This window comes from Felis catus, chromosome C1 (genome assembly GCF_018350175.1).
Source record: "Felis catus isolate Fca126 chromosome C1, F.catus_Fca126_mat1.0, whole genome shotgun sequence".
Taxonomy (NCBI): domain Eukaryota; kingdom Metazoa; phylum Chordata; class Mammalia; order Carnivora; family Felidae; genus Felis; species Felis catus.
In genome coordinates, this window is record NC_058375.1 from 218,253,453 (window position 1) to 218,274,902 (window position 21,450).

General features: G+C 54.7%; 1 protein-coding gene across 3 annotated transcripts in view; it reads right to left on the reverse strand.

The window, feature by feature from the left end:
- Window positions 1–21,450, reverse strand: part of RAB17 (RAB17, member RAS oncogene family) — a 31,034-nt gene that overhangs the window by 693 nt on the left and 8,891 nt on the right. For 2 of the 3 annotated variants that reach the window (XM_006935712.5, XM_023259863.2), the window contains 4 exons: window positions 9,152–9,311; window positions 3,137–3,288; window positions 1,912–2,037; window positions 185–278 (listed from right to left, as the gene is read on the reverse strand). In XM_006935712.5, the coding sequence (XP_006935774.1) occupies window positions 185–278; window positions 1,912–2,037; window positions 3,137–3,288; window positions 9,152–9,308 (529 nt within the window). In that variant the 5' untranslated portion in view covers window positions 9,309–9,311. Of the gene's footprint in view, window positions 1–184; window positions 279–1,911; window positions 2,038–3,136; window positions 3,289–9,151; window positions 9,312–15,903; window positions 16,115–21,450 lie in introns of those variants that run through there. The other variant, XM_019838943.3, reaches the window with a different exon arrangement.

Consider the following 21,450-nt stretch of genomic DNA (forward strand, 5'->3'; position numbering starts at 1 on the left):
CCCTGACGGTTACCCAGAGCCATGAAGTCCAGGCCCCTGGCAATCCTGCTCACCTTCCAGCCCCCGGAGACATTCTGTCGGGTCCCAGGACGCCAGAAAGCAGACCCAAGAAGCAGAGGCAGTGATGACTCCCCTCCCCCACCATCACCACCACCCCTGCTCTCCTGGGGGCCCCACCACTCACCTATGGTGCTAAAGACCTCAGTCACCTGGTGGTTCAGTTTGGCCGAGGCCTCCATGAACAGCAACTTCTTGCTCTCCGCAAACTCTTTCCCTTCCTGAGGGAAGTGGTCGCAAATTTACAAAAAGACTTTCCCCGGGGCGCCGGGGTGGCTCAGTCCGTGGAGCGCCCAACTCTCGATTTTATTCTCAAGTCATGATCTCATAGTTCTTGAGATCAAGCCCCACGTCAGGCTCCGTGCTGACGGCGTGGAGACTGCTCGGGATTCTCTCTCTCCCTCTCTCTCGACCCCTCCCCTGCTCATGCTCTCCTTTTCAAAATACAGAAATAAACTTAAAAAAAATTTTTTTAAGGAAAAAAAAGTCTCTTCCCTAGGAATACTCAATTGCCTTCTAAGACCCAAGACCAGTGACTTCCAATTCTGTGTTTCGGTTCTCTCCTGCGGGGGCCCAGGGCCGGGGAGGCGGGGAGGCGGGGAGGCCCTCGCAGGGGGAGGGCTCCCCTCCCAGCAGAGCCTGAGCCACCAGGGGAAGCTGGCGGCTCCTTGCCCACACGTCTCTCCTGCACCCCTGGGCTCTGATATAGGGCCAAGCAAGTGAGAAGGCAGGAAATGTGGAAGCCGAGCCGAGCTGAGCCCTCCTTCTGGGGGTCCCCCCTCACCCTCCACACGGGTGAGTGCTGCAGGGAGTGATGCATCAGGGTGTTAGGGGGGCACTGATACAATCTGAACAAGGTGTGGACTTAGTATTGCGTGAATGCCCATTTCCTGATTTGCTCACTGCTCTGTGTTTTGGCAAGACGTTAGTGTTCGGGAAGGCTGGGCAAAAGGCATACAGGAACTTTTTGTGGTACTTCTGTACCACTTTTTTGTAATCCTGGAATTATTTTAAAATGAAAGCCAGGGGCACCTGGATGGCTCAGTCAGTTGAGCATCTGACTCTCGATTTTGGCTCAGGTCATGATCCCAGGTTGTGGGATCCATCGAACCCCACTCTCTCTCTCCCCCTCTGCCCCTCTCCCCCACTCACAATATCTCTCTCTCTCTCTCTCTCTCTCTCTCAAATGAAAATTGAGGGCACCTGGGCTGCTCAGTCGGTTAAGTGTTTGACTTGGGCTCAGGTCATGATCTTGTGGTTCGTGAGTTCAAGCCCCACATCAGGCTGTCTGCTGTCGGCACAGAGCCCAACGTGGGGCTTGAACCCAGGAATGCCGAGATCATGATCTGAGCTGAAGTCGGACACTTAACTGACTAAGCCTCCCAGGCACCCCAACTATGGCTTTCTTTACTTTCTAGCCCTTGCTCGGTTCCTAGCAAGGAAATCTGGATTTTTTCACTTATCTCTTTTTCAATCATTGATTGAACACGCACATAACTCAGCCCGGGATGAAGGGGCAGGAAAGGCCACGGTTTCTTCGTGAGCCTGGCTAACCCAGCCGGGGTCCTTGGAGGCCGGCCACACGGGTCCCCCCGCCCCCTTCCAGAAGGGCTGGCCTGGGCCTCCCCACATGTGGGGAACAACCATCGCTAGGCCTGACTTTTCCAGGAAAGATCAGAAATCTTTGCCCAAAAGGGACATTCAAGTAGGAAGTATATATGAGTGTCTGTGACGTGCGTGCAGGTGTGGTGTGCACGCGGGTGGGTGGGAGACTGGGTCGCGAGTGGTCGTGTCCACCTTGGGGTCACCCCCTTCTCCCCTCGGGGAGTGACACAACCCAGTCCCAAGCGCTACCTGGAACGTCACCTCCCGCCGCTCGCCGACGTCCGTCTTGTTGCCAACCAGCATCACCACGACCTCCCCCGGGGGCGCCTCCCTCTCGAGGTCCTGCAGCCACTGCTGGGCTTTGCAGAAGGAATCCTAACGAAGAAAAAACATGGACGCCACACAAATCTCACGGGTGCTCTTCATCGGCTCTCCCAGCAAAGACATGCGGGTGTGGCAATGCAGATATCCACGGCCACGCTGCGTGGAAGCGCCCACCGTCCAGTCGGCCAGACGACAGACCCCCCGGAGGGCTGCTCTGTCCCCTGAGGCGGGGCGACCCGGTCTTCTGGCTTCGGGGCCCAGGTCATACCACAGCTCCTTCCCCTCCCCACAGGGCCCGAGTCTGGAGGCTGCGGGCTGTTCGGGGTCAGGCCTCGGGCCCCTCACTCCTGGGTGCCCTCCGGGACCACTCCGTGCAGGAGAGTTTGGGGGCATGGCTATCACCTGATCCTAACTTCGGGACCCCGGAGACCAGGCCTGGGGGGGGGCCTGCCCTGGGCCCCACGCTGCCCCTCTCCCCTTCCTGCTGCTGAGCTGCTCAGGTGGGTGGCCTCCCGTTCCCCAGCCCAACCCGTCTCCCTCCCCGCCCTCACCCCGCGGTCTCTGGGTCTCTGCTCTCTCACTAAGGACTGTCTTCCCTTCCTGCTCACCCGCCCACCGTATGCCCCCCGTGCCCCGCCTCACCCCCAACAGGCTAATCCCCACTGTTCCCTCCCTCCCTGCAGGAAGTCTCCCAACCCCAGGCTGAGTCAGGTGCCCCTCCTCTCAGCTCCCTTCCGTCCTCCTGCTCTAAGCACCTGCTCACGTACTTAGTAGCTACCCAGATGACACTGTGGGGGATGTACAGCCAGGGGCCGCGTACTATTTCCGCAACAACACCCCTCACCAATTCGGCGGGCACCCAAGGAACCGTGAGCGGTAGACGAGGGTGCTCCGTGCGGGGTTCTGAGAGGACCACGGAGGGGCACAAACTCAACCATGCAGGAGGAGCAGGGGTTATCAGTGAGGGCTTCCTGGAGGAAGTGACAGACTTTCATTAAGTGTTTTCTACCGGCTGTGGTGGTTTTACCATAAAGCACCAGCGCGGGCCGGTCACAGAAAGCCCTCAGAAGCTGGCGTCCCCGTGCCCGGGAGCACAAGGAAGAAGGTGCCTCTCGAAGGCGGGTGGGGACGCCCCCGGGGGGAGCCTCACCCTCCTGGTGATGTCGTACACCAAGATGGCGCCACTGGCGCCCCTGAAGTACAAGCGACAGACGCTGTGGTACTTCTCCTGGCCGGCCGTGTCCCAGATCTCCAGCTTCACAGCCACGGCGCCCAACTCCAGCTCCTTCGTGAAGAACGCACCTGGAACAGAAGCCCGGGACAACTTCGCCCACAGGACGGGGTCTCCCCCCGACCCAGCTCGGGCCGGGCCGTCGTGAGCCCTGGGCCCAGAGAGACAGCTGGCCGAGTCACCGTCGGGAAGGCCGAGCGATCCCCTCTCCCGGAAGACGGCGGCTTCCACAAAAGGAAAAGTGTTACAAGTTGCCGTGGACCCTTCGCAGATTCCGCAGAGGCTCCGGGCGGGAAGATGGGCTCTCGGGCCCGAGGACAAAGTCCTCCGGGCGGCGTGACGTGGAAGGACCTCTGGGCCTGGGCCTCCCCACATCTGGGGACCTCTGACAACCAGGGGTCCAGCACGTCCCAGTGGGCTTCCAGCGACGCAGCTGAGCCCCGGGGAACTCTAGAACCGTCCGCACCCCCGCCCCACCGGCCGCTCAGTGACCAGACCAACCTGGCCGAGAGGTGCTCACGACCACATCAGTCGTCCCCCAAGTCCCTCCTGCCTCCCGCTGACCTTCTGGCCTCATCGACGCCTCTCCCTGCCGACCCCCCTTCCCTGAGGGCCCTGCTCGGCATCGTTCCTCTGGCCGCCCGGGTGTCTGCCGAGGTCTTCAGACAACAATCAGCCTTCAAGGGCTTCTGCTGCGTCCCCCCCTCCTTCCCGAGGACGGGTCTCTAGCAGCCAACCTGTGTTCCTCACACACACACACACATACACACACACACCCCTGATGGCACAGGTGGACTTCTGTGTTCTCACCTGTCACCCTGGAGCCAGTGAGCAGGGACCTGTATTCATTCCCATCCCTGCTTAATAGTTACATGCAGCGAAGGACCTACCTGCCCCAAACCCTTCACTCTGCGCACTGGGAAATCTGCCTCCCGTTTGACTTTTAACTCTGAGCTTTACTTGCCAAAGCGGTGAGGTTTGAAAATAGTTGTTTAGCGGGGTGGCTCAGTCAGTTAAGCGTCCGACTCTTGATTTCGGCTCCGTTCGTGATCTCAGGGCTCTTGGGATCGAGCCCCACATCAGGCTCTGTGCTGACAGCACGGAGCCAGCTTGGGATTCTCCCCCCGCCCCTCACGAAATAAATAAACTTTATAAGTAAATAAAATTGGTGACACCAAGGTGTTCTGCTGTGTCCTCTCCAGAACTGGAGGGAGGGGCTGGGAGGGGCCGGAGAGGCCGTGTCCAGAGCAGGGAGGAGGCTCTAGGCGGAGCTGCTGGCCTGCCCAGGCCCCAGGCCGGGTTTTGGACCCGTTAGGGGATCCTGGCAAACACAACCGCGTGTTTGATATTAAAACTGTCACTGCCAGGCCAAGTGCGTCCGTTCCCGGAGCTGCTCAGAGCAACAGACGTTCGTTCTTCCCGCCCTGGAGGCCAGAGGTCTAAAATCAAGCTGGCACCGGGGTTGGCCCCTTCTGGAAACTCTGAGAATTGTTTCCTGGCCTCTCTCCCGGCTTCTGGCAGTTGCTGGCACCTGCTGGCATTCCCCAGCTTGGAGACACGTCACCCCATCTCTGCCTGTGTCTCCACAGGGCCCTCCCTCTGTGACTCTGTGCTCGCTCCCTCTCTCCTGTTCTCTCTCTCTCCTGTTCTTATGAGCACATCTGTCACCGATTCAGGGCCGGCCCCAGATCCAGAATGATCCCATCCCAACATCCTTAACTAATCACAGCTGCAAACACCCTTTTTCCAAACAAGGCCACATTCACAGGCCCTGGGGATTGGGATGTGGATTTATCCTTTGGGGGACAATGCAACCCGCTACGGACACTGGATAAGGGATGAGTCTGGGCTGAGGTTTTCAGTGCAACGCGGGTAGAGTTCTCTCACACGAGAACCTAGTTTGGGGTGGCTCCTAACAGAACCCACCAACGGGCGTCCTCTGCCCGCACAGCCTGCATTGCCCTGCGTGTCCACAAACCCGAAGTCAGATCAACTTCCGAGGTGTTGTGCCTGGATGTTTGTGTCCCCTCCCAAAATTCATAGGTGAAGTCCTAACCCACAGAGAGACGGTGTTAGGAGGTAGGGCCTTTGGGAGGTGATCAGGGCTAGAACAGGTCATGAGGGTGGGGCCCCCATGGTAGGATCATGACCTTGTGAGAAGAGATCCAGAAGGCTTGATCTCTCCCTCCTTCCCCCTCTCCCTCTCTCTCTCCCCCCACCATCCCTCTCTCCCCTTCTCTCCCCTTCCTCCCTCCCTCCCTCTCCCCCCTACCTTCCCTCTCTCTCCTTCTCTCCCTCTCCCTTCCCTCCCTCTCTCCCTCTCCTCTCCCTCCCTCCTACGCAAGCACAAAGAAAGGCTACATGAGCACACAGCAAGATAGCAGCCAGACGGCAGGCACCCACAAGCCCAGAGAAGAGGCTCCAAAACAGAACCTACCGGCCTACACGCTGACCTCAGACGCCAGCCTCCAGGAGAGTGAGAATAAGTCGCTGCTGTGTAAGCCACCCCGTGGGTGGTGTTTGCTATGGCAGCCCAAGCAGCTACAGCTCTGGGTGGAACAAAGCTGCAGCCTATTTCCATAGTAGGACGAAGGGCTCCCAGCCCTCACGGGGCTATTGCCAGGATGGAACGTGATGTAAGCAGACCCCACTGCCAGCTTCCCCAGGGGCCTCTCGGATCTGCCTACTCTTCAGCAGGCCTAGCTCCTTATCTTTTCCTTCTCCACTTTGTTGTTTTTGGTTTTTTTTTGAATGTTTGTTTTTGAAGGAGAGAGAGAGAGAGACAGAGCACGAGCGGGGGAGGGGCAGAGAGAGAGAGGGAGACACAGAATCTAAAATGGGCTCCAGGCTCCCAGCTGTCAGCACAGTGCCCGAGGCGGGGCTCGAACTCACAAACCGTGAGATCATGACCTGAGCCGAAGTCGGACGCTAGACCGACTGGGCCCCCCGGGCGCCCCTTCCTTCTCCACTTTGTAAAAGATGGCTCCCCGTTGAGCTTAAATCCATGTGCAACCCCAACCAATTTGCAAGGAGGGTTTCAGTCCCAGTGATGACCAGGCAGGAATAACCGGATACTTGCAGAGACCAGAACCTTATCTGCCCCGGAGAGAGACACAAGCTCCCTCGGGGCCCCAGGAATGGAATCCAGAGCAACCTGCCAGTCCTGGGCCCCAGGGACCCCTGGGTTCCAACCAGGAAGAGCCCACATTAATCACTTGTTCAGAAACCCACGGACCGCATTGTCTACATTGTCACAGCTAAAGCCAAAAAGTGATTGAAAAGTAAACTTCCAGGGAATCCAGACCGACTTGGAGATTTTGCCTGAAATGATATTAGCAACAAGGTGGGGGGGTGGGGGTGGAATCAGGCCAAAACCCAGGGGACTTTCAGTTTCTCGAACACACTGGCACATTTTCACGGGCCTTGGATGGACTGAGCCGGGGCGCCTGCACAGTGACTATCGTGGCCCCGTCAGGTCACAATACAGGCCTCCTCCCCCTCCCCCCTTCCCCCTCCCCCCTTCCCCCTCCCCCACCTCCTCCTCGTGGGCTGGTCCCACCGAAAACCTCAACACAGGTGCCCCAGAGCCAAGGACGCTTCCGGCCACGCCCCTCGGCCACGCCCCTCGGCCACGCCCCAGCCTCAGCTGCACGCCCTCTGGGGGGGGCTCCCGGAAGCTGGTGCCCTGAACAGCCCCCATCTGCGCGCCCGGCTCGTAAGGTATCGCCCCAGATTAAAAAGCGTCTCTACAAACGTTGACATAAGGGACGTGGTTGTGCTCGCTCTCCTTCTAATGTCAACAAACAGCTGACTCACTCCTCTGAGCCTCTTCGTGGCGTTTGCCTTTTTCATAAACATCATCATCGGAGCCCCGTTGAAGGAGAAATGGATGTCTTCTCGGGGCCACCAGGATTCAGCAGCGACAGTGGAGAATGCTTGCCGCCTTTCCCTTCCCGCCAGAGGCACTGCTACCCGCGGGCGAATACGCCCACAACCACTAGATGTCAGCATTTCTCCAAAAGATGTCACTCCGTGCAGGCTGGGGAAATGGGCCCGAGTCCCCAGGCTGCGGCCAGTTGGGACTCCAGGATGAGGGGTCGCTCTGTGGGGACCCCGGTGGGGTCTTCGGGAGCTCTCTGTGGTTCAAGCCCCCCAGCCACAGCACTCCCACTTGGAGCCTCCACCTCCCCCACTAAGCTCTCCCCTGAAGTGGGACCCGGGCCTCGCAGGTAGGTGGTTGGGGGTGGCTGGGGTGGCCAGGAGAACCAGGGCTTTTCTGGTCTCCCCTCAGCAGGCTGCCACCCCCCCCCCCCAGGAGACTCTGCTCACTTGGGATTCCCACTCTGGCTCTGCTTCGGGGACATGAGTCTGTCTGTCCCAGTTACCTCTCTGGCTCCAGAATCCCCTGGTTGGAAGGATGGGGGTCTTGCCCTGAGACAGCTAGAACACCGTCCTGACTCAGGCACCTTTCCGGAGGGCGGTACCCAGAGCCTGTGCCATCCTCTGCGGCCAGGTCACTGCACGCGATCGCCAACAGATCCAGACCCCCTGGGGGGGCCCAGGGACCCCGGCCCTCCTGGAGTAAAGTATCTTGAAGCCAGCATGCTCGGAAGGCAGCAGCACCCTGGACAAGCCAGCCCCTGGTCCCACCCTGCTCTCTGCAGTGCAGGCGTGGGTGATGACCTTAGTCACAAGACGGTGATCGGTGCCTTTAGACAGCCTTAAGCCCGCCAGCCCGCCTTGCAGGGAGAGCCCACCACAGGGGGGCGTTTATATCCCCGCCCCCCCCCCCCCCCCGCACAGATGACGATGTCAAGACGAGACAAGCCGTTTACCCACGTGTTGGTCACTCAGGTCAGACTTATTGATAGTTTCCTCCATTGGCTCGGAGCCTGGAGCGTGTTTCCGATTCTGTGTCTCCCTCTCTCTCTGCCCCTCCCCCGTTCATGCTCTGTCTCTCTCTCTCTCTCCCAAAATAAATAAAAAACGTTGAAAAAAATTACTTTGAAAGTTTCCTCCAGGCCAATCACCCCCCCCCCCCCCCCCCCCCAGCACACACTACCTCTGTCATTGTCCCAGCTACCTGCCGGGAGGAGGAGAGCCCCTCACTCTCGCCCTGGGGCTCTGCTCCTCCCGGACCCTCTCCAGAACAAAAGCCAGTTCTCTTGTTAAAGCCAGCGGTGTGTGACAAGAAAGGCAAGCCCCTGCCTTCAGAAGGATTTTGTACAACACGGACTGCATTTATGTACACCACAGGAAGGATCGTCTCCACCTCCTCGTCTGAAAAGTGGGAATATCGACTTTTATAGTAATACATATTGATGCAGTAATTATAATAGCATAGTGACTATGCTTCGCAGGATGCGAAGGAGGCCGACAGCCCGGCAGGTGCTCCAAAGCCCCCTACCCTTGAGAGCTAGGGTAACCTATGTCACCTCTTCAAGAAGTGCAGTGAGAAGGTCTTCCCTCCCTGCCACCCCGCCCCCTGCCCCCCCCCACCACAACCCAGGCCAGGCTGGTAAACCAAGTCTGGGCCGAAAGGGAGCCATTCTCCTGTAAGCCACCCCAGGGGGACAGCGTCAGCAGGAGGGAACCCAGGCAGGGTGAGAGAGCAGCTCATCCGGTGGATGTGTGGCAGGGCCTAGAAGGCCTTCCTCTGGGCTCCCCCCTCCACCAGGTACAATCCCGCTCACCAACCCCTGGGGACCCGAGGCCCTGACCCCGAATCTCCACCCCCTGCAGACTCCTGCTTTGCTGAAACCCGACCGCCTTCTGGATTCCACATGTGTCTGACCAGCACAGGCCTCGTCCCCTCCCTGCGGTGCTGGGCACGACCGGGGCTCTGGGGGGAGCTTGGGACGTGCCTGCACCCGAGCCATCGGCCCTGGCTTCTCTAGCAGACTAAGGAAGGGCGTGCTGTCCCATGTCACTTACATCCCACGGTGGGCAGGATGCTCTTGAAGTCATTCTTCACGTACCGGAGAGCCAAGCTGGACTTGCCCACAGAGCTACTTCCCAAGAGGACCAGCTTGAACACGAGGGGCTGGCCCGGGGCAGCCCCGGGGCAGGGGACACCTCCCGCCTGCGCCATGCCCTGCAAAGAGACAGCATTTGCAGGAGGTTGAATGAATGAGTCGGGGGCAGCCTGGGTCGATACCCCTGCCCCACTCTGCAACCCCGTCTCCCCATCTGTAGAGTGGGGTGAGCGGTACCCGAGTGACAGGTCTGGTGTGAGGAACTAGTTGGGGGTCGTGTTTGGGAAGGGTACGGGCAGTGCCCAGCAGGACCCATAGTTATCATAGAGGCTAGTTATCATAGGGGCTTACTGTCCTCAATCCATTCTTCTCACTTAAAAAAAAAACATTACTTAGGGGTGCCCGGGTGGCTCAGTCGGTTAAGCGTCCCACTTCGACTCAGGTCATGATCTCACAGTCCGTCAGTTCGAGCCTGTGCTGACCGCTCAGAGCCTGGAGCTGCTTCAGATTCTGTCTCCCTCTTTCTCTGCCCTTCCCCTGCTCTCACTCTGTCTCTGTCTCTCTCTCTCTCTCTCAAAAATAAATAAACGTTAAAAAAAAATTTAACAAAAATAATAAATAATTTTTAAAGACCCATTACTTATTCCAAAAAGTATCTGAAACACCCGAGAGGCAACGTACTGTCTCTGTGACTCACGGGTTCAAGTTGGTGTTTCAGAATTATCCACCTAAAGAAAAAGTTGGTGTCTCAAGGACCTCGACGTTTTGATCCTTCCCACTGTGTCTAAAGCCTCAGCACCCAGAGAGATATGCCGTGGAGGAAAACAGCTCTGTGATCAAAACAAATTTGGGCAAACCGCGCGTATCTCTTCCATATAGAAAACTTCGGGCACCTGCCACAGTAGAATGGAGACCGTCCTCGCGCACCGTGCTGCATTTGCACACTGAGCTATGGCCAGTCTTGCTTCACTCACGTCCCCAAACCCCCTCCCGCCAAAGATTGGTTCGAAGCCAATCCCAGACGCCTCGTTGTTTCATCCGCAAATCTCAGTACATGTACGGGGAATCTTTTTCTCTCTGTAATTCATTTGTTCAAGAGATCAGATTGTCCTGCGACTTTCCAGTCTGGGTTTGGCTGTTTGCTTCCGCTGTGGTTACTGAGTGTGTCCCGTGAATGCTGTGTTTCCTAGAGCTGGGTGCTTCCGAACAGAGATCTGATCAGATACAGGCCATCTCTTGGCCAGGATGCTTCGTGAGTGAGCCTTGCATTTCCTCAGAAGGCAAGTAGTGGCCAAGCGCTGTCGCGGTGATGTTAGGGGTCACTGAAGACGTTGCCAGACCCTCTGTTTCACGAGGAGCTACAGACTGGTGGCATTCCAAGGTCACCACTTTGTCTCCGTGTATTATCCGGGGCGCTTCTAGGAAGAAACCTTCTTCTAAAAAAAATATCGACTGCCACCCCTGGCAGGCAGTCTTAGGAACATCTCTGCTCCCTCCTTAACATGGTGGGGAGGAGGGAGACCCCCAAGGGTTATGGGAAGGGAGGAAGGAAAGGAATTTTGAAGAAGAGGAAAAGCATGTCAAAGTCTCAGCACAAACCGGGCTGGGTCTGAAATACTAACGAGGCTGTTCTAAGCAGAAGTGACAGTGGGGGGGGGGGTTACGGGTCTGGAGAGAAGGGTTCACTGGTGCTCCTGCCCCTTGGGGACAGGGGACCATGGGAGGCACGTGAAGTGCCATCTTCTACGGGACTCACGAGTTTCTCCATCAAGTCTGATGCTTACAGGGTCAACATAGGACGTTTCAGAGGAAGTTTAGAAAAATAAAGCGTTTCAAGTTTTCCACCCATGGTTTTCGTGTTTTTGTTTTTGTTTTTGTTTTTTTAAGCTCCCCAAGTGATCCCGGTGTCTGCCAAGGCTGAGAACCGCTGCTGCCATTTTTATCTTTTCTCTTCGGGGCTGGGGGCAGGGCAGCACGCGCAGTAGGTGCCTCATGAACACCCGAGGAATGAGTAGCCGTGTACCATCCAAACACACAGGAAGGGGCAAATGACCCATCGAAGCACCAGTGTTTCGAAATGCCTGCCTCGACTGAGCACAATTTCTTAGGACTTGAGGCAGGACGCGAGCGACTTGGCCAGGAGCAGGCTCTCCGTGGAGCATCAGCCGGGGGTGGGTTCGGGGTGCAGTGGCCTGGACAGCAGCCCAGCCCCGCCCACTCCTGCCGCCTCACACCCAGACACACGGCAGCCCCTCGAGGGTCCCGGGAGGGTCCGTCCTCCTCTCCGAGAGCCCTCCACCCATGCAGTTCCTTCTGCAGATTTCTGACCCATCGGTCTAAACTCAATTAGCCTAAGCCCATTAGGTCTAAACCCATCAGTCGAAGACTAAACTCAAAGCCAACGCAAAATAAACATGAACAAAATAGGAGAGACGCTGAAACGTCAGCCGGGCCCCCCAGAAGTAAAATCTGTACCTTGATTCCAACTCTGCAAGCCACGTGGCAAATCACAGCCCAGGATTCTGAATGGAATCACCACGAAAGGTAACAAAATGATATTGTCTCAAAGTTCAGATATTTCCGGAGACTGACTATGCATCCACTCTGCTGTCAGATAAACTGGGGGCTTTGCTTCTGGTAAAGCCACTACATCTGCTCAGGGCTCGCTGTCCCAGCTGAAGCAGACCTCTGTCCTGCCTCAGCGGCCACCCCTGATCACATCCGGTCCCCACCAACAGCAGGTAAATAAAACAGATGAAAGTCTCTTCCATCATGTGGCCTGCAGTCCCTGTCCCTTTTCTAGCTTGAATTAATCTGTTTGTAACTCTGCCTTAACTCAAAGAATTATTTTTTAACAACTTCACTCTCTTGCTGGACTAGAACTTCTTTTTTTTTTTTTAATTCTTTAAAAATTTTTTTAATGTTTTTATTTATTTTTGAGAGAGAGACAGAGCACAAGCAGGAGAGGGGCAGAGAGAGAGGGAGACACAGAATCCGAAGCAGGCTCCAGGCCCTGAGCTGTCAGCACAGAGCCCGACGTGGGGCTCGAACTCGTGAACTGCGAGATCATGACCTGAGCCGGAGTCAGACACTTAACCAACTGAGCCACCCAGGCGCCCTAGTGGACTGGAACTTCCGAGATGCACTTGATATAATTATTTTATTAATACTTTTCGCATGCACCAGGCTGTAACCTCTCATGAGAGCCAGGACTGTGTTTGTTGATCGTATGGTAGGTGCTCAATAAATACCTCATGGACACGTGTAGGAAGGGTCCGGCAAGAAGCCATATTGGACAGACGCGCTGTTTACACTGCACAGTTTGCTCGGCCGGCCAAACCCCAGGCAGCCTGCCAAGCGGTGACCTGGGGTATCTACAAAAAGGTAGAAAAAGATGGGGCGCCTGGGTGGCGCAGTCGGTTAAGCGTCCGACTTCAGCCAGGTCACGATCTCGCGGTCCGTGAGTTCGAGCCCCGCATCAGGCTCTGGGCTGGTGGCTCAGAGCCTGGAGCCTGCTTCCAATTCTGTGTCTCCCTCTCTCTCTGCCCCTCCCCCATTCATGCTCTGTCTCTCTCTGTCTCAAAAATAAATAAATGTTAAAAAAAATATATTTTTTTTAAAAAGAAAAAGATCCATACGGGGGGCTCAGCCCCGAGGGGCCAAGAAAAGCTGACCGTTACTTGCTTCACGGTCACCCTGCACAGGTACTCGGACGAGGCTGTGATAGGAGGAGCAGCCAAGCCTAACGAAGAGGCCAGCTCCACGGAGGGGCAGGGCGGATGTGCCCACACGCTCCTGACCGGCTCAGGCTGCATAGAGCGTCCCACTGAAGCTGAGCCGGAAGCCTCGGGGGGGTCCTGGCGTTACCCCCACCTTACAGAGAGGCCCAGCAGCTATTCTAAGACAGAGACACAGAATTCGAAGCCGGAGCGGGCCGTGTTCACACTCACCCTGGGTTCCCTGGGCACTGATGTGGTGTCAGCCACTTGCAGAGGGTGCCAGCACGTGCTTCCCACTTCGAGAACAGTGGTGCAGGGGCACCCGGGGCAGGGGGAGGGGGGGTGGTTCAGTTGGTTAAGCATCCAACTCTTGATTTCGGCTCGGGTCATGATCTCACCGTCTGTGAGTTCGAGCCCCGCACCGAGCTCTGCACTGACAGTGTGGAACTGCTTGGAGCTCTCTCTCTCTCTCCCTCTCGCTCTGCCCCTTCCCCGCTCACTCCCTCTCTCAAAATAAATAAAATAAACATTAAAAAAAAAAAAAAAAAAAACAGTGGTGCACTGAGCCTGCCCAAGGGAGCCACCAGCCCGGACTCACTGAGGACAGTAGCTGAGGACAGTCAGCTCAATAGCAAACCCTCTGAAAAACAGAGCAGGACAGTGGTCACCAAGGGCTGGGGGCCGGCAATGGGAAGATGTCCGTCTAAGGGTACGAACTTCCGGCTACAAGGTTAGCAAGGGCTGGGCATCCGATGTACCGCTCGGAGGTCCTAACTACTGATACTGTATCGTATACTCGCAAGTCACCCTCGTAGATCTTCACTGTTCTCAGTGCCAAAAAGAAACAGTAATTGTGAGACAGGACGAGATGGCAGCTAACACCGTGCTGGGCATCCTGTCGCAATCCATAAATGTATCAAATCAACAGGGTGCCCGCCTTAAACCCACACGTGTCAGATGTCAATTACACCTCAACAAAGCTGGAAAAAAGAAACACTTTTAAGGATGCAACTTCCAAGCTTTCTGCATCACCCCCCAGCTAACACCTCGCTTCTAACCGGAAGGACTTAAGGCTCCTGCTTAGAAGCAGGTCTCCCATTGATTTGTCCTGGAATTTTGCACAAAGTTCTAACACACCTACGGCAACACCTTCTCGAGTATGTAAAGATACCCCTTCAAGTTTGCCTTGCTATTTATGCGCTCAGATTAATAAAGCTCTTAAGTCTAGAAAATCTTCAGCCCCAAACATGTCCTCATGAATCAAAACAGGTGGAATATGAATGAATACACCATTACCACAATATCGCGTTCCAGCATCTTACTCCTTTGGTGGTGATACATCGCTTTGTTTAAAAATAGTATTTCACGGGGCGCCTGGGTGACTCAGTTGGTTAAGCGTCTGACTCTTGGTTGCGGCTCAGATCATGATCTCATGGTTCATGAGTTGGAGCCCCCCATTGGGTAGTGCTTGGGATTCTCTCTCTCCCTCTCTCTCTCTGCCTGTCTCTGCCCCTCCCCTGCTCGCTCTCTCTATCAAAATAAATAAATAAAAACTTAAAAAATAAAAAATAAATAAAATAGTATTTCACCATCAATATAAACACATCGTTGTCAATAGGAAAAAAATTAAATCCCCCATAATCCTACATCCTTAAATATAACCAGGAGTGCCATTTGCCTATTGTCTTCTTGTCTTTCTTTTCTACAAATCTTAAAAACAAGCCAACCAAAACCCATAGTTTTAACATGAAATCATGTATCCTCCCCTTAAACAAAGCAATATGTATTAAAAGAAGCTTTTCACATTGCTGCGTATGTTCCACATGCATTCAGCATACAGACATTTAATGACCCACAGAACACTCTCACAGCGTTTCCACTTGGCTGAACCATTTCCCAACTGCGAGATCTTTGCTTGGGCAGAAGTGTTTTCTCTGTAATGAATAAGGCTGCAGAAAGCACTTCCGTGTCTACCTTTCTGTGTGATCATACGTTGTAAGTTTCCAATAGTCATAGACTGGAACCCTCTGTTCAGAGAGAAAATTAAAACTATGACTTCTGACCCAGCCTTTAGAATTTAATCAAGATGGGGTTATTTGAAGTCCTCCTAAACACAAAGATGTTCTCAGGAATGAAATATTCATGATTAGGGTGAAGAGACACTCTCTACGCTTGTCTCCTTTCCACAAAAGGGAAAAAGAAAGGGTTGCAAACCCCAGCTAGTCCTTTTTCGGGGTGGGAGAGGGCATTTGGGGGAAGGGTCTGATTCGCTGAGTCTGTCGTGCAGGACGTCACCGTGTGTGTCATCCCTGCCCCAGCGTGTAAAAAACACAGGGATTTCGTGCTGGTTATGCCGACACCAGTCTGTGCTAACTGGGCACCTAGGTCATCTGAAATGGGTCCCTTCAAGGGCTCCTCTCATCAGCAGTTTCTGATGAACGCCTGTCTAGGATTTTCCCAAAGAGCCACTATTTAATTTTTTTAATCTTTATTTTTGAGAGACAGAGTGAGAGCGGGGGAGAAGAAGAGAGAGAGGGAGACACAGAATGCGAAGCAGGCTCCAGGCTCCGAGCTGTCGGCACAGAGCCGGACTCGGGGCTCGAACTCAAAAACTGTGAGATCGTGGCTTGAGCCAGAGTCAGACGCTCAACCAACTGAGCCATCCAGGCGCCCCTCAAAGGGCCCCTGTTTAGACAGGAGGCCCCTTCTGGGAGCCTGACCTCGCCGGCCACGGGGATCCAAACACTCCTGGTCGTCAGAAGAACAAACTCCTCACCTGGCACTTTGCCCTTTGGATACGTGCCCGAGGGCAAAGTCACAGACACACTCACACACGTGCATACGTGTGCACACACAAACACACACCGAAATACACAGACCCACAGACACTCACAGACACACAGACACTCACACACAGACACAAGCATCGCACACGCACGCACACACACACTCACACTCTACAAAGCACACAGAAGTGAAAACAATGACTCACGTGTGCCCCAGGCCTGGTCACCCCTGGGAAGCCTGACGGCTTGTCATCACGGGTCCCCCCTCTCAGTCCTCTGGCCTGGGGAAAGGTTTGCTTCCCTCACCAGGCGGCTGGGATGGTGGGAGGGGCGGAGGTCCTGCTCCAACAGAAAACAGGTCAGAACAGCAGCCCGGGGCCCAGCCCCACCCCGCCTCCAGCTCCAGAGTCAACCTTCCTCCTCCCTTCCCGGGAGGATCCCAGGGCAAAGTCCACCAGGGTCCCTGTCACCTGGGGTGGGGGCAGGGCGGGCCAGATATAAAGCCTCTGCAGGTGTGAGCTGTCATTCAACGCAGGGGAGCTGGGGGAAGCTCTAGGCTTTGTTCTCTGTCCCTCCTTTCAGTGCTGAGGATCCCCTGGTCCTTCCTGGGGGCTGCAGGTTCTCTGTTGCTCTCAAAACTTCAAGCTCAGGGAATAAAGGGTTGTATTTTGGTCCAATGAACTTATTCCTGCCACAAACAGCTGGAAGCCAGCTCTTGTGGGGCCCTGCCCCCGAACCAGAGGCAAGCCAGGGGGGGCTGGTCCTGGGGTCAGACGACCAGATCCTGGTACTACGGTGGGGGTAGGGGGCGGTGAGGGGCTGTGTTTCTCTAACGCCCCCTCCCAGCTTTGTCACCCTTCGGCCCGACTGCTCCTCCCAGAGGACGAGAAGACCCGGCCACGGGAGGGACGGATGGAAGGGGGCTCCCATCCCACTTAGCTGCCAGGAGACATTCCCCACGCCCCGTGGGGTGCTGGGATCTTGTGTTGGAGGGGGTTCGTCTATGCCAGGCTCCTGCTGTCAGGCCCTCACACCGCCCCTTCAGGACCAGCTTCTTTCTGGTGTGCCCACACCGCCCCTGGGGCAGGGGGATCCTTCCTCCACACAATCGTTTCCTTGGGGATGTGGCCACCTCCCAGGATCCCACCAACAAGCATGGCTGGGCCCTGCCACTTTGGAGACGCAGGAGCTCTCCCTGCCTGTGAATGGCACCTTCACGCCCCCCCCCCCACACCCCTGCAGACCAGTAACCAAAGGTCCGGGGGAGGATGTGCCATTCTGCCTATATAACCATACAGAGGAGGGTCCAGTTTTGAAACTGATGACGATGCTTTTCTTCTCTTTTTTAACAGGGATGGGCTTGTCCCCATTTACGGTGAAGTATCCACCTTCCTGCAGGTGGGGGGAAGGGGGCGCAGAATGAGAGAGCGTTGTAAATCCCAGTTTTACGGCAGGAATGCAGAGACAAGGTCATTGATCACCAGCATCCTACCTCCAAACAGGGAGTTTTGTGCCTGAGGTCTGACAATAGTTTTCAAAGCCAGGCCCTCACCACAGAAGAGGTTTTGGGAATCCGTTCAGCCCCCAGGTGACTATCCAGCTGCCCGGAGGTTCTGTTACTGAGGGCCCCAAGTGGCCGGCTCAGGGCGCGTGTCTTCGTCCCAGGCTCTGTGACCGACGGCCACCAGCATGTTTATCATTTCTCGGGTTCCGCGGGTCCGGGGTGTGTGCACAGCCGACTGGGTCCTCTGCTGAGGGTCTCCCAGGCTGCAGTCACGGTGTCGGCTCAGCCGCAGGCTTTCTGGAGCCGGAGGTCCTTTCGGAGCCAGTTGTGGGCAGAACTCAGCTCCTTGCTTTGCGGGACTGAGGCCCCATGTTCCTGCTGGCGGTCAGCCAGGACCCGTCTCAGCTCTTACGGTCCACCTGCTGGCCCTGGTCATGTGGCCCCACTCCCAGGCCCTGTCACACATGCCAGCTTGCTTTTGCCAGGGCAGCAGGAGAGTCTCTCTGACTTCCAGACCCTCTTTTAAAGGGTTCGCCTGATTAGGTGAGGCCCACCAGGCACATCTTCCTTTCCGTTAACGCAAAGTCAACTGATAAGGGACCTTAATTACATCTGCAAAAAACCCTTCGTCTTTGCCACGTAACATCACCTAACTCAGGAGGGACATCCATCCTATCGACAGCCCTGGGCATCCTCAGGGGGAAAGGATTATATGGGGTGTGGACACCATGGGCCGGTAGTCTAGAATCCTGCCTACCCCAGTGTCTGAGCTAAAGCCCACACAGGGGGGCACACCTTGCCCAGCTGACCCAGAGTAAATCTACCCATTAGCACACTGCTGGCGGACTGTGGGAAATCAGGCAAAAACGGCAAAGTCATTCATTTCTGTGACACCGTTAATATCATCTTGATGGAGCTGTATAACTTGTGAGCTCTCTCTCTTGGCATTTTATCAACTTTCCTGCACGCGCATCAGCAGAGGGAATCTTTGCCATGCCGCGGAATCGGGCCATACGTACGTACAAGCATCCACATTCGCAGGCGTATACAGTAAATCCTTGGTTTGCGAGCATAATTCGTTCCAGAAACACACTTGTCATCCAAAGCGAATTTCAAGAACCATTGGCTCAGGGGTGATCATGTGACGTTCGGCATCACGTACTGCTCGGGTCGCAAGACCACCCGTTTATCAGGTTAAAACTTATTAGAAACGTTTGCCCGTCCTGCGGAAGTCTTACAGAACAGGTAATTTGCAATCCAAGGTCTCACTGTGTTCCCCTTTGGAAAGAAATACAAAATCATAGAATCTGGAAGCCGGAAGGGCCCCTGGAGATTATCTGGTCTGAGCCCCCAGCTAGTGTCTGAAGACCGTCTGTAACACCCCCGCCAACCGATTCTTCAGACTCTGCTCGGCCATCTGCAGTGACCGGGGATTTTCTGCGTCCCGAGGCAGCCCCTGCATGTGGGTTCTTTCGCATCCAAACCAGCCTTCTGTAACGTCCCACCAGTTTGCCTTCCTGGGGTCACGTGGCGAACGCCTGACCCACCGCCACAGAAACATCTCTGAGATTTTGGAAGCAGTTATCAGGGCTCGTCGCAGACACTGCCAATGACCTGCCCAGCACCCCCCACCCCGCCCCCAATCCTTGTGTAGAGGCCACCGGTGTGGCCCAGACTGTTACCACATCTTTCCAGGAGATGCGCCCAGTGACCCCGCTGTGGGGGTTTGTGGGGAAGAGGTGCGTCCCCTTCCTTCTTGGGCTTCCTGTAGTTAAGGATCAGACCCACTGTGCTAGATGGCTGAGGTACGGGTCTTCCAGAATGTTCTTATCTCCTAAGTCCTCTGAGATAAGCAGAAACGGCCGTCTGCCTTGCCTCCAAACCTTCACCCTTGCTTATCTCAATGGAAAATTCCGGCAGGGATTTCTGAACACCGAGTGAAATTCCTCAGCTCAGCAATCAGTTCGGTGCTTGGCTCACTTCCAGGCTGGGCCGAGCAGAGCGGAGCAAAGAAGCAAAGTCCGGCCCGAGGCACCCAGGACCCCACAGGCCGGGACAGGGGCCTGCCCGGTGAGAGGCGGCCTCCCCAGGTTCGGACAAGGTGCTAACAGAGCAGTGGGTGCGAGCAGAAGAGGCAGGCTCCCCCGGCCAGACGGAAGGGGAAGGGTCAAGATAGACCGTTCAGGGAGGTAACACCAGGCTCACCGAAGAGGGACCAGAAACTCGCCCAACGGCAAGAAGACGAAGGGCCTTCTGACGGGGAGCAGTTGGGTAGCGACAGACGCCGTCCCCCTCCCTAGTCCGTGACCCCTCCCCTCATTCTACTGCTCTCCACTGGCTAAACGCTCCCAGGGCCTTTAGCGCTGCTGTTCCTTCCACCTGGAAATTTCTCCTCCCAGACGGACACACTTCAGGCCGTGTTTGCTTCCTGTGGCCGTTGTAACAAATGACCATAAACTGGGTGGCTTAAAACAACACAGACTTAACTCTTTTATAGTTCTGGAGCTTAGAAGTCGAAATTAAGGAGTTCGCAGAGGTGTTTCCTCCCAGAGCCTCTGAGGGACGATCTGTCCCCGGCCTTTCTCCTGACTTGCGGTGGCTGCTGGCAGCCCTCGGGGTCCCTTGGCTGCATCAGGCCCGTCCCTGCCTTGTCCTCACAAGGCCTCCTCTGTGGGTCTCCTTTTCTCACGAAGACACTGGCCTTGGATTTAGGACCCACCGCTTCATCCAGGATGACCTCATCTCCAGATCCCTAACTCAATGACATCTGCAAAAACTCTTTTGCCAAATAGTGTCACAGTCACGTGTACCATAGGTTAAGACGTGGGCACATCTTTCAGGGGACCACACAATTCAGCCCACAACAGGGCCTCCTCTCATAGCCCCTCCCCACAACTCTTTCTCTGACCGACCTACCCAAGCACTCCCTGCCCCTCGGCCTTGTGGTATTTTTCTCCACGACACAGCGGCTCACATGTTTTATATTTTCCTTATTGTCTATTGCTGTCTCCCTGACTACACTGTAAACTCCTAAGGGCGGGATTTTTTAACCGCTCTGTTCACGGTTGTAACTTCAGGGCCTAGAACAAGCCTGGCACATAACAGTCACCAGGTAAGTGTTGGTTGAACCAATCTTTGCATGTAAGCGTTTAGAGAAAATTCTGTACCCACGATTTCAGGATACTCCTGGATCAAACCCGTTCATCCATGAACCTAATATGAAGAATTCCTTGATTAGAAGGAAGGATTTCTGAAGACAGGAAGACCTACCTTTAAAGTCAAAACTAACATCACACTTAATGGAAAAGCAGTAGGAGTATTTTAATTAAATACAGAAGACCGAACAAGTATCCCCTGTATTAATTTTCCTTTTATTATTATTTTCCATGACATTAAATTCCCTTGGTCACACATTATGATAGTAAAACCAAGACACCACACACACACACACACACACACACACACAACAAGACAGAAAGAAATAATTAACATAAGAAAGAAGGATGGATTCATTATTTACGGATAATTTTATACTTAGAAAATCCAAAAGGACATCGGCTATAATATTATTAAGGATAGACTTTTAGAAAGTAACCAGAGGGGCGCCTGGGTGGCGCAGTCGGTTGGGCGTCCGACTTCAGCCAGGTCACGATCTCGCGGTCTGTGAGTTCGAGCCCCGCGTCAGGCTCTGGGCTAATGGCTCAGAGCCTGGAGCCTGTTTCCGATTCTGTGTCTCCCTCTCTCTCTGCCCCTCCCCCGTTCATGCTCTGTCTCTCTCTGTCCCAAAAATAAATAAACGTTGAAAAAAAAAATTAAAAAAAAAATAAATAAAAAAAAATAAAGTAACCAGATAAAAATGAATCAAGCTACCAAACATTAATTGATGAGAGACACAGAAGACCGGATACGTGAAGACACTCCATATGTTCCCAGAGATTAAGCATCATGACGTTGACACTTCCTCTAACCCAGCTTAATTTAATCCAACATGAGCTACCATTTCCTTGGCATGCTTGATGAAAGCATAGAACAATCTGCCTGTCAAACATCGACTGTTGTAGGCTGGCTTAAGAACCTATGCCTCATGTCTTGTCTCAGTGGAATAACATGTTTTAACTTTCAAGCACACCACTTATAAATAAATGTTCTGAGCACAGTCCATGATGGGGGAAAACTCATTAGCATGAACACATTCCCCATCCTTCCCACCACACACCTTCTAAATTTTTTTCTTAACGTTAATTTTTGA